Source organism: Triturus cristatus, chromosome 1_1, assembly GCF_964204655.1.
Source record: "Triturus cristatus chromosome 1_1, aTriCri1.1, whole genome shotgun sequence".
NCBI classification, from domain to species: domain Eukaryota; kingdom Metazoa; phylum Chordata; class Amphibia; order Caudata; family Salamandridae; genus Triturus; species Triturus cristatus.
In genome coordinates, this window is record NC_140579.1 from 56231999 (window position 1) to 56244394 (window position 12396).

The window sequence follows — 12396 nt, forward strand, 5'->3', positions numbered from 1 at the left end:
TGTCAGACCCTAGTACAGTGCACCATGTGTGCCAAGGGCTTGTAAATCAAATTCTGCTGGTGGGCTTGCAGCACTGGTTGTACCATCCACAGAAGCAGCTGAAAAAGTGATGTACGCATCGTATTTACCATCAACCTCAACTAAGTCAATTCTACCATCTTTAAGTCAATTTTGAGTACAGTAATGTGGATTTTTGTCGTTTGTGGTCTTGTGTTAAGTCTATATAAAGAATACTTATTTTTATAAAAGCTGTGAGGTGTCCATCTGTAGTGTTTTCAGTGTATTGCTGTAAGTGTTCACAAATGCTTAACACACTGCCTCTGATATAAGCCTGTCTGCTTGTGCCAAGCTACCAAGGGGGTGAGCAGGAGTTATCCAGTAGTGTAATCCCCTTTCCCTGACTTAGAAGCAAGGGTCCCTATTTGGTCAAAGGTATCTACATCTTCCAACTTGAGACCCCCAGTTCTAACAGTCAGTCAGTCATAATCACTTTATTCGGTTAATAAAAACCATAAAAGTACGCTACAGAGAATCTTGTAAAAACAGCAATAAAACATATACAAAATTCATTCAGGAGAACCATAAAATATCAAAATAAAATCATCCCCATTTTTGTAATAAAAAGAATGAGCGTTATGCAAATTTCTCTAAAAATGTATCTGATGAACAAAAAACATCCAGATAAATGATCGTTTCATTACAGTTGGTAAGGTGGTCAATAAGCATCAACGCCTCCCTGCCCCCTCTAACAGAGGTGAAGGAGTAACCATTAAACGGTATTCTCTGTAGCCAGAGCCAATATATACAAAACAAACTCTTGCTAACTTTCCTTCAGATGCGGTTTTAAAACGCCTAGTTACAAAAACCAGTTCTGATAAGAGGCAGTACAGCAGTCTGTTTGGCGACCAGAGCACACAAAGGGATAGCTTATTTAGCTCCTCAACGCCGTATGTCAATCACAAGACAGTTGCCTGGGGCACAAGCGTCAACCTAGGGCACAAGGTCCTCCTTTGCTTGCTCGTGAACTACTTTCCAGAGTCGTCACATCAGGGTCAGCATCCGTCACCACCCATCACAAGGAAACAAGCCTGTTCTCTTATGGTGAGAACACAACCGGCAGCAACAATTAATTGTAAAATGTAAGAGCCTTTTTGTTGCTTCGAGGCATAGATGACCAAAAATAAATTCTAGGGGTGCAGACGGGCCCAGCTGCATCCAGCGCAGCAGAACTCTGAAGCCCTTAAGTAGGGCAGATTACGAGCAGTTTAAGTCCCCGCAGGGGGATTCTGGGCGCGGTAGTCCCCAGCGGCTGCAGCATTTAACGGTTCACCCCCTGCAGCTCACAGTGATCCCACTGATTGGTGTTACTGGTCTTCACGGTGTCAGGCACTCTTGAAAAGCAGGTGGAAGTATGACCTGTACGTCACAGCACGCCACAGTGACAGCAGGAAACCCGGTAGAAACCACACTCAGCCCCCTTCCTAGTGACAATTACATCTGCCCAGAGGGTTAGTGAACTGCAGGCGCTGTCATCTCAGCCTCCATATGTGTCTTACTTCCCAGACAAGCTGGCAGATAGTCACCCCATTCCATGTAGGCCAGTCCATCACTTTGCCGATGGATTGTGCTCTGCATCAAGATCTGCTACGCATCAGCCAAGTAGCAACCTCCAGAGGGTTTGCATGCTCATTTCATCAGAGCCAAGCCTGCAACCACTGTATTAGCATGTGGAGTTTTGGTCCTGGACATCAGTAACGTGGGCCATGCTGTACACATTCAACAAACTCTACTGCCTGGACAGGCAGGTCAGTCTGGATGGGCACTTTGCCCGTTCGGTCCTGCAGGACTTTCTGGTTTGAATCATGTTCGCAGACCCACCTCTGGAAAGGTATTGCTTGGGTATTTATTCTAAGTTAATTAATCTTCAGCTAGAAATCTCTTTCAGGTGTGCAAGTTACTTACCTTTGGTAACGCCTAATCTGGTAGAGGCTCTATCTAGCTGCAGATCCCTTACAGACCCAACCATCCTCCCCACTCAGTGAACAGATTTCTAGGGTTATGGCTGTTTCTCTTTCAGGGGCCTAGTTTTCCACACTAGTGGTCAGTGTTCTTCATGGCTCCAAGCTCCTGGCGTGGAAAGTTCCAAAACAAATCCGACATCATTGCACTGGTGTGGCACCTATATAAGCACCGGGCACATCATTTCCAGCATGGATGATGCCATGCTGAACTGAATGACGCCACCTACGGGCGCACAGGGGTACAGCTCACTAGAAATTTCCGGATCCAGTCTGATGCCTGGGGAAAATTCCAAGGTAAGGAATCTGCAGCTAGATAGTCCCTACCAGATAAGGCATCACCGAAGGTAAGTAACTCGTTCTTCAGGCATGTTGTACATTAAACTGGTTTATCCTGAATTCATAACTTTTAATCCAGTGGATAATTTTGTCACACAATGCTCCCTTATAATTTATCATAACTTGTAATGAAATAGATTTTCCTCCAACATGATTGTTTCTATGGCAGACAATACCTAAATGTTCTTTTGAAATGTGCAGACTAAATACCATGCTGGGAGTTCTGTTCTGTCAGGATGGACCATAGAGTATATATAGAGGCACCATTTTTATGCAGGATCAGCCATTTTAAACTGGCAAAAAAACATACGGCGGACTTCTTTGTTGTAACTTTATATGGATACTTGAGAGTGAGCTACCACAGCAAACGGATATTTACTTGATGTGTATAGACATCTATACTAAAAGCATAGAGGTCAATCTTTTAGATTACTTTTGCCTGGATGAATACTTTTGAAATTACACTAATCGGAGAAAGTAATTTCTTTTGACACATAGTAAGTCACGAAGATGGTACACATTACCTGGAAATCAGTTGGAGCGGCATACTGCTATAGCAAGTATGAATAAAGTTTCACTTATTCATAAACAAAGAGAAATGTAATAGACCGGTCTTTTACTGTTTGATTAAATTTGCTTTTGAGTTGAGGCGACAGTGCAGCACCTACATCTTATCTGCTATTGTGACTGTGAAATAAATATTGCAATACAGTGATATTTATATGAAACATGAATATTTGTCATATTTTTAAGTGATAGCACAGCACAAATAGTGTAAGAAGAGTAAGCGAATATGCAGAAATTAGAGAATATACATATAATGGCATCCTAGAATTGCATGATGCTGATAGATGTATCTTTGTTTGATTTGCTTTCATGATATAAATCATGAGGTTCTTAAATGTACTTTTATTTATGTTTGTTAATAAAGTTTTACTGAATAAACAAATTAAATATTTTTGCCCTCAGGAAGCATTTGAATTGAATCGTGAAACAAACATTTATCCTCACAGGGAAAAATATTGTTGAGGATACACTATTTGAACATATCTGTACCTTTCGACTTTTGAATTATGAAGATGGTGTGCATTAATTAGATTTTTCACTAACAACAAAAAATGCATAACAAAATGTGACCAAGTGGCTTTAATTTTGTAACTATATTTTGTGATTCTGAGCTTATACTTTCAAGGTAGAACGAACAGAGCAAACCGAAACATTGAGAATTATCATTGATGGAGTGCACCCAAAAAATGTTCTGTCACCACTAGTCACATATACTGGTGTATACATTGGGCCACCAAATGAGATGGTTGTTTAAGATCTCAATCATGTTGCGATTTAGAATCAAACAATAACTACCGTACTGAAAGCACATCCTTATGAGTAAATAAAGAATTCTGACATGTCTGAATGTGACCAAAGAATGCTATTGAATTTCCTTTTGATGGGCTTTCAGTCCTGTTTGTTGACAAACGGCAACAGATACTCAGTTGCCTTGTGTAGTCAGTCATTTTATAATCTCCTTCTGAAGATATAAGAGTAAGTTCTTGCAGGAAGGTAGGATCCTTCTGCATGGTTACCCCCGCTTTTTGCCTGGTGCTAAGCTGTTTTTGACTAGTTTGACTGGGATCCTGATAATCAGGACCAAAGTCTATCTGCTTTCTCCCTTAAATTGGTATGTTCAGTACTTGGGTACATCCCAGATTGGATACTGGGGTACCCCTATCAGTCCCTAGTATATGTTACTAAGTTATTCAGGGCATAGGTACCCTAGAGGTCCCCCATGGACTGAAGCATGCATTATGCCACCCATGGGAGGCCATTCAAAATGGAACTACAGGCCTGTGTAAACTGGTGCTAGCACCACTTACTAAAGATATAGGTTTCCTATATCTGGGGTCAGTGCATTTAAAACCTATAAGTCACTCCTATAGCAGGCCTTATCAATCCTAAAGGCAGGTTGCTTGGTTCTAAGTGTGAGTGTGCCCCTGCATGAGCAGAACACCCCTGCAGCCAACGGAGCCCATTCTCCTGGGTTGTAAGTGAAGCAACCATACACTAAATAGAGGGGCACCGCATACTTACGTGATGACCATCTCGAAACTGGCTGCAACTAATCCTATCATGTTTGGTATCAAACATGTTGGAATCAAACCCCCACACCGTAAATGACTCCCGCTCTGGCGCGAAACTGGACAAAGGACATGGGAGCAACCTTTCCCCTGTCCAGACCCTCCCCTGGGAGGGTCCCTGAATCGTCCCAGCCCTTTCCTGAGGGTACTTAAGGGCTTACCTATGGTTGGGTCCCTAGATTTGTCGTGGGATAAGATTCAGATCAGAAACCACTACATTATGGGTACTCTGGACTTCGTTTGTGCTCGACTTCGTCGCACTTCCAGTCTGCTGCATCGCCTTTTCACCATACAGGAACCTTCCAAGTCCTGTGTGCATCAAAGACACATGGAGGAATCTCCCTTGGAGTGCAGGAGTCACTCCCCTGCATTCTCAGGCACCGCAACTGAGTCGACCCGTCTGCTGATCCTGAGCTCCTCCGGACTCTGTAAGGTTCTGCAACACAGGTGGTGGTTTTCCATAACTCTCGATGCCTGCCCTCTCACCAAGTTTGAGGCCAGTATTCCTCGTGGGGGTTACAATAACTGAACATCTGTGGACTGTCAACTTGCAGTTGCAAAGGCTTGTTGGCTTCCGTCCAAGAAGAGCTTCAGGCTCCAAGAAGCCCCAACCTCGATCACCTCAAGTGACAGAATCCTCAGCCACACCGCATCGTGTGCATCGTGCCCTGCATCTTTTGGTGAGCTGCTTGAGGTCCTCTCACGACTCCAGGGCCTCTGGCATGTGGGTCCATTTGAGGGTCACCGTTGTTTTTGGGCTCCCCTGATTGCTTGGACCTGCCCTGACTCCCCTGCTTTTGGTGAGTCCCTTAGACCTTCCTGGTTCCAACATTGCACCTTTTTTGATTTCTGCATGGGTTGCATTTGCCAAGGCTTGTTGGTATTCCCGCTGGACACCCACCCCTCAGCAATCGACATCTGACGTGGGACAGCCCGTGCTCGGCTCCTGGTCTTCCTTAGTATCGCCTGGTCCTCACGGATGCAGAGTCAAGGTCATCGTCAACCATCCTGCCACACCAGAAATCGGAGGGCATTCGTCTTCCAAGTCACCTGGTCACTTCTGAGTGACAGACTCTGTCCCCTCTGCTTGCAGGTACCTCTCATCTAGAATCCACCTTTGGATTCCCCCAGACACTTTCTCCTTCTTCTGCAGCGACACTTTCCTGAAGTCCTCCATTGGGTTCGACTGCGGTTTCCGACACCATTTTACTCCTATTCACCCGGCTTCCGTGTTGTAGGTAACATGGGTACTAGGATATCCATGGGTGGGGTGGCTCTTCAACCTTCTGTCTTCCACTGGATTTCTTCAGGGTCCCCTGGGAAGGGTCCTTAATCTTTAAAAATCCAACCACAACTTACACGTAGAGTTGTACGGAGCACGCGCTCGTGTTCCCACACTGCACACGTTCTGCGTGAGGTCCCTATCTACTCACCTTGGGTGGTTCCTTGGGTCCCCATTGATTCTACGTCCTCTCGACACTGTCTTTACCCGATTGGTGGTTCTTATACCACTTTCTTAGTATATGGTTTAGACCCTCCCTGGGGTTTACTGTGTATTCTGTGCTATTTACGGTGTTTCTTTGCAAAGTATTGTGTGCATTGTGATTATCTCCGGGTAGGAGATATCTAAATGTGTTAGATAGTATATTATAATAAATACATATTTTTATAAATACCTTGTGTGGTTGTATTTCACTTAATCTATACTATAAGATTGCATTCTGGTAAAACAAGCTGCTTTACACTCCTTCTGGACTAAGCCTTAAATCACGATACAGGTTGTCTGGACTGGTGCAAGGCGCCCACTTACAATAGTGGACATCATATACCAGGCCATCGTCTAAGTACTCAACATATTTGCTATGTGAGAGTACTGAAGAACGTGTTTTAGGTATTATTTACAGGTCTTTAAAATGTCTTTAAAGTTATATGAAAAACTCACATTTTTTTAATTCTGCTCTTGCTGTTTAATGATCTTCATTCTCATTCCTGTTTCTTTTGTCACAACACTACAGAGCCGAGACAGAGTGGGGAGATGGGATAAGGGGCTTGTCTCTCAGTGCGGCCCGCTTTGCTTTACTGCGGCTTGAGGAAGGACCACCACACACCAAGAACTGGAGGTGAGAGACCGAAGTCCTTGCAGAACTCTTTCATCGTGGCAACCCTGCCATTGCAATCTATCAGATGTGGATTGTGACATAAACATCATTTACTATACATTCAAGCAGAGAGGGTGACTCTAACCTGAAGAATGTTACTGACACCTCATTAGATGGTTGATTAGGCAAAAACATATCGATCTACGCTAGTGGGTAGAATTAACCCCCACTTTTCTTGTATCCTACCACTGCAGGACACAATAAATTCAGCTAGTCAATCTAGGAGGTAGCTGCAACATACACCTGATTCCTGTCTGCACATTACCTTCACATGTATACTGATCATAGTGTCATAGCAAACAATTTGTTTAAATAGTGCACCCTCCTAAGCTTCCCAATGACTTGGTGGATAGTAGCTTGCTCATTGATTCCTCAAACGGGTGCTAGGAGGGGCCTGAGGATGAAGCATGCCATCTATTAGGCGAATGAGGGCCTATGTTGTGAAACAAGGAGGGACCTTTAACAGTCGTATTCCTCCCTACTGTTGTTCAGCGGTCAGTTCTATTTTTTTCCATTCTTCTAATTACATACAATTAGTTAATTTTTGGCAGACTTATTAGTGAGTTTTAATATTGTCATCTCTGGCCTACCCACAAGTAATACTCACAGGCTGTGAGATGGTAGGCGTGTGGAGCATGGGCGCGACAGCGACAACCATTGAAGATGAGAGTGCCAGTGCTCAGAAGCATGTCATCGGTTGTTTGACCAAGCCCAGTCTATAGAGGTCCGTGACCCAAGACCATACCCCAAAGGCCTATTCGCAGATTTAAGATCCAAAGACCTGTTGCCAAAGTTGATTTTCTGTTTTTTATTGCACAAGTCCAAATAGAAGTCCAAGGCCTCAAACTCAGGAGCAGTTTGCATCATCCCACCCTAAGAGCAGTTTGCCTGGTGCTTGTTGATGCTGGAAGCTGCTGCCTCTCTTTCCTTGCATGTCTGCAACGCTGCTCTTCCACAGTCACTATGCCAGCCATTGCATGCTTGATTTTGGATCGGTTTCTGGATTTATACACACTTAAGTGGAGCAGAAACTATTCTTGCTTCTGAATTTGTATACACTTCAGTGAAACAGGAACAATTCTTTGGGTTTAATTCCCCTGGATTAGAACGGTTCAATAAATCATCCTGTTGCCCAAAACAGTAAACAAATACACCTGACAGAACACCCCGCTACAAGTGGTAGATACAGTGACAAATTAAGCAGCCAACTCTTTCTCCTCCACCCATTCACAAGGGCTTAGTTTAAATACTTCTTAGAAGCCCTCCTCAGGCGCTACAAATGTACAGGTCTCCTACCATCAAAGCTGCATAGTCTTTATTTCCCCTAAAGCCGCTTACTTCCCCCACCTGTTATCTCTGCTTTCTCCCTTTGTAACTCTTTTCCTATGTTTTTCTTACTACTTTGTTCTCTCTGTTGTGTCTTTATCTCTCTTTTCCTGGGTCAGAGTCTAAAGATGAACATTAAGTCCAGGTCCCCAAAATTGAGTGTCAGTGCCCACCACCTACAGCCACCCGCACAAATTAAGCACAGCCAGTCACCCCACGCAACAGCTTTTCTGTGCACTGTATCTTGTCTTACTGTAGGCAGTTCCAGGCTGCACTGCTGGCTGTGTGTCATTCCACAGGTGAATGAGCTGTTGCTCCCGCCATTGTTGTGCTCTGCCCATACCCTAGTTTCTCCAAGGCGAAAGTGACCAAGGAGGACTTTTTTTTCCACCTTACTTGCACCTTTGGTAAGCCATGTACTTCAGGCATGTTTCAGAAAGACAAACTCCCAGCAGACTTGGTCCCTACCCTTTGGTCCATTGTCCATCAGGCGCCCTGGTGCGCGTTGCTGACAAGGGACCCCAAAGCACAAGCAGTAGCTGCAGAACTCATTCTACTTTCTATCCAGTCAGCCATACAGCATTTAAGCTCAAACTGAGAACCATCCACACATGTTCCACCCATTTTCTTTATTTTCTAATGTGCCCCTGCAAAGTGGGGTTTATGTTTGAGAAAGTCAGTACGCCCCTACACTGGGTAGCTTTTAATTTGAACTGCTAACTAACTGATACTTGCTGAGCTATTAAACTTCAATGAATAAACAACTAAAACTGAATGTATTCTTTATTATCTAGGTGTTTACTGGGTCTGCGTTTCTACCCTAACAACCAAGCTTTGAAAGTAAGCTTTAACTGTGAAGCCTTAATACCTCCTGAGCATCAGAGTTTTAAGAGACATGTGCTGTCACACATACATTGACTATGATGAAATAAAGCAGAATAAAATGTGTACATGAGCAAAACTTAGCTTAAAATCACTGCCTTAAATAAACATAGCTAATTGTTTGTTGAAATAAAGTGGCGAGGAGAGCAAAAAAAACTAAATTACACCATGTTTTTTACTTAGATTATCTCTAACTCATACTAGCATCGCTAGCTAGTACATAAAGATGGCCCTAAAGTAGCAGACGGAAACCTTTAACATTAAAATTTAAAGCGAAATGCATACATGGGCTCCTACGTAAGATGGATGAACATATTTTTGAGCAACATACTGACCCACTAAAAACAAGTCCATAAATAAATGTTTACATTAAAATAAAATATGAGAAGCGTAAGACGAAAACGCATACCCAAACTCTTACAGGAAAAGACAAATGTGATAAAATATGATAATTGTGTGCAGTTATGTCTTAATCGAATTAGTATTTATATGCTGGATAGCACTATTAGTTAGAAATGAAGACAACCTCTATTTCAACCAAAAACCAGTATGTATGATAAAATTCTATGTGAGGAAAAAACTAAATACGGGAAAAATTAAAAAAAATAATTGAATTAAAAGTATTACAGAAGCTGTAGTGGCGTGTAAACATGGTGGATTGGGGTCAGCTAGTTGTACAGACACAAAAGGAAAGTTTGCATCATATGAAATTCAACCTTTGACAGATTCTTATTCTGAGAACATCCATTTCACATGTTCAGATCATCCCCATGAATGCATATTGAAGCAATGAAATATAATATTCTTTTCATAAATTGTTCTGGCTCTTGGGGCAATTGGATGTCCCTCCTTTACTTCTGTTTGCAGTGGTCAGCCTGCATTGCTACAGTAAAAATATGATATCTTGAAAGAGACCTCACGTTTAATTGCAATGGTTTGACCTAGAGGCACTATTACAAATTATAATTTAAAAAAATGAGGATCCACTGCAGGTATCAAAGAATCATTCACAAAGGTAGGCCTTCAACTTATGTGCAGAGAATATTCAATAAAGTTAAATGCACTTTGTATATGTATATATGTGAATTTAGTGAGCATAAACCTAACTATAGTGGTGGTGTAGGTCGGTGAGCATTCATTAGCAGGGGTCCCGTTGAGGAGTGGGCAGGCATAGAAGACAGGACGGGCAGTTCTTCAGATAATTTGGTGATCAAGAACTTGTTGTTCAGGAATGCTTGAAAGAGCAGGATCTTCAGCTGGTTTCTGCTGCAGAGGATGGATTGGTCCTGGAATACTTAGCTAGGATGTCATTTTGTACCCCTGAGGTGTGGTGAATGGCATGGCATACTACTTTTTACTGCATTTGCAGATATTTAACCATCGACTGATGCTGGTGCTGCATGTTTTGTGGTGTTCTCTAGATGTCTTTATTTTGGATGCCAGGTAAGGTGGTGTTCCATCATTGACTATTATGATGCAGAAGGCCTCGAAGACGTGGGCGGGTGGTCGGAGCCCATGGAAAACCCGGAGTGTATGTGCTCACAATTATATCATCACTTGTGACCGCTTTTAGGTCAATTGCAAGACTATAGAATCTGTTTGAGTAGCTTTATTTGTGGTGCTTGCTTTAGATCTAAAGATCCTTCCTATTGCTGTGAACCTTTCAATGTAAAACGGGCGATTTGCGGAGTGTATTTATCCTCACAAACATATAAAAATGTCCCTAATCTGTTTATCGCATCCAGGAGCTATCTAAATCAGTTCTCTATTTACCCATCCCTGCCTTACCCCTGCAGGCCGCAACTCCTGGTGATGCTGAAGCTGGATGAGGACCTCCACGTGAAGCACCCTCGTCTGCTGACTTTTGCCTCTCAGCTCAAGGCAGGAAAAGGGCTCACTATTGTCGCCTCTGTTCTTGTAGGCAACTTCCTGGAGAACTATGGAGAATTCCTGGCAGCTGAGCAGGTCAGTTGTCATAGGGACCCCATGTCTCTTATGACGTTTTTTTGCAGCGGGGTGCGATATCCTAAAGAAGCAACTACATTATTGATACTTAGTTATTTTAAATGTCATTGGGTATGACATCTTCTTTGGCACCAACTTTCTCTCGGAATCTTCAATGATGGTGGTCAATAACGATAGAAAGAGGCAACGTTTGAGATCATACTAGTGAATTGCTACTATAATTGGATAAGATATGCAGAGCTTGGCTCCTCGTCAATGGGGAAGTTGTGTTGAGAGGGGCACACATTTTCCTCATCTGTTAGCTTCCAACAACAGAACCAGCATTCTGAGTTTAAGGGCAGACTTATTGGAAAAGAGCATGGTGTAACTTGAAGGGTTGGAACAGCAAGTTTATTAAAAGGAATGTAGCCTAATAGGAAGAAGGAAGAAGGGATCTTTGAGAAGCAATCATCAGGCAATGTGGTTTTTCAGTGATATCATACGCCGACGACACCCAGGTGGTGGTATCAATCTCAAATAACATCAATGACACACCCGATCAATTCCATATCTGTATGTCACAGATAAACACTTGGATGCAGAAAAACTGCCTTAAATTGAACGGTGAAAAAACCGAGGTACTACTATTAGGGGCAAACACCTCTTTCTGGTCCCCAAGATGGTGGCCAGTTAATATGGGTGAATGCCCTACTCCAGTCCCAAATGTTAGAAACCTGGGGGTAATATTCGATGAAAAACTGACATTTGAATGTCAGATCAACAAACTTGCCTCAACTTTTTGTGGCATCCTGAAAATGATCAGGAAAATCAGCCCGTTCATCCCTAAAGATGCATTGAAGACATTGGTCACAGCATTGGCCCTTTCAAGACTGGATTACGGCAACGCGCTATATGTGGGGTTACAGTCTCAACTCCTACTGAAGCTTCAGCGAATGCAGAATGCAGCAGCAAGATTAATTTTAGATATACCCAAATACGAACCAGTTTCCCATCGGTTGAGAGACCTCCATTGGCTTCCAGTGGAAAAGAGAATTAAATTCAAGTCACAATGCCTAGCATATAAGGCCCTACAGGGCAGAGGACCTTTGTATATAAGAACACATCTCCAAAGATATATACCAACCGGAAATCTAAGGTCAGGTCATTCGCAATTACTGTCAATCCCCAAGTACAAGCAGGCCTGTTGGGGAGGCAGAAGTTTCCTGTTAGGAACAGTGAAAACCTGGAACAGCCTACCGATTCAGATAAAAAACAGCACATCACTCATGTCATTTAGAAAGCTATTGAAAACTTGGCTATTTGCCAACTGAAACGCCAAATTCCTAGGACCACCAAATAGTTCAGTACTCCTACCTACTCTAGCGCCCAGACGCCCTCGGGCATACATTGCGCTTTATAAGTCTATAAATCAAATCAAATGAAGCAAAATAAATTACTATAGGGGAAGAGAAGTGAGCATGTAAAATGTGTGCATTTAGGAGAAAGTTTTTAGTGTGCGACAAGATCAGTTTGGAGGATTTCTTTGTTACATCCAGGAGGTAAGTGCATCTACCACAGTATAGCGTTTTATTC

At 42.8% G+C, this 12396-nt stretch overlaps 1 protein-coding gene across 3 annotated transcripts in view; it reads left to right on the top strand.

Moving 5' to 3' along the window:
• Positions 1-12396, top strand: part of LOC146869374 (solute carrier family 12 member 6-like) — a 720118-nt gene that overhangs the window by 491543 nt on the left and 216179 nt on the right. For all 3 annotated transcript variants that reach the window (XM_085599658.1, XM_085599660.1, XM_085599655.1), the window contains 2 exons: positions 6508-6612; positions 10656-10824. In XM_085599658.1, coding sequence (XP_085455784.1) covers positions 6508-6612; positions 10656-10824 — 274 coding nt within the window. The remainder of the gene's footprint in view (positions 1-6507; positions 6613-10655; positions 10825-12396) is intronic.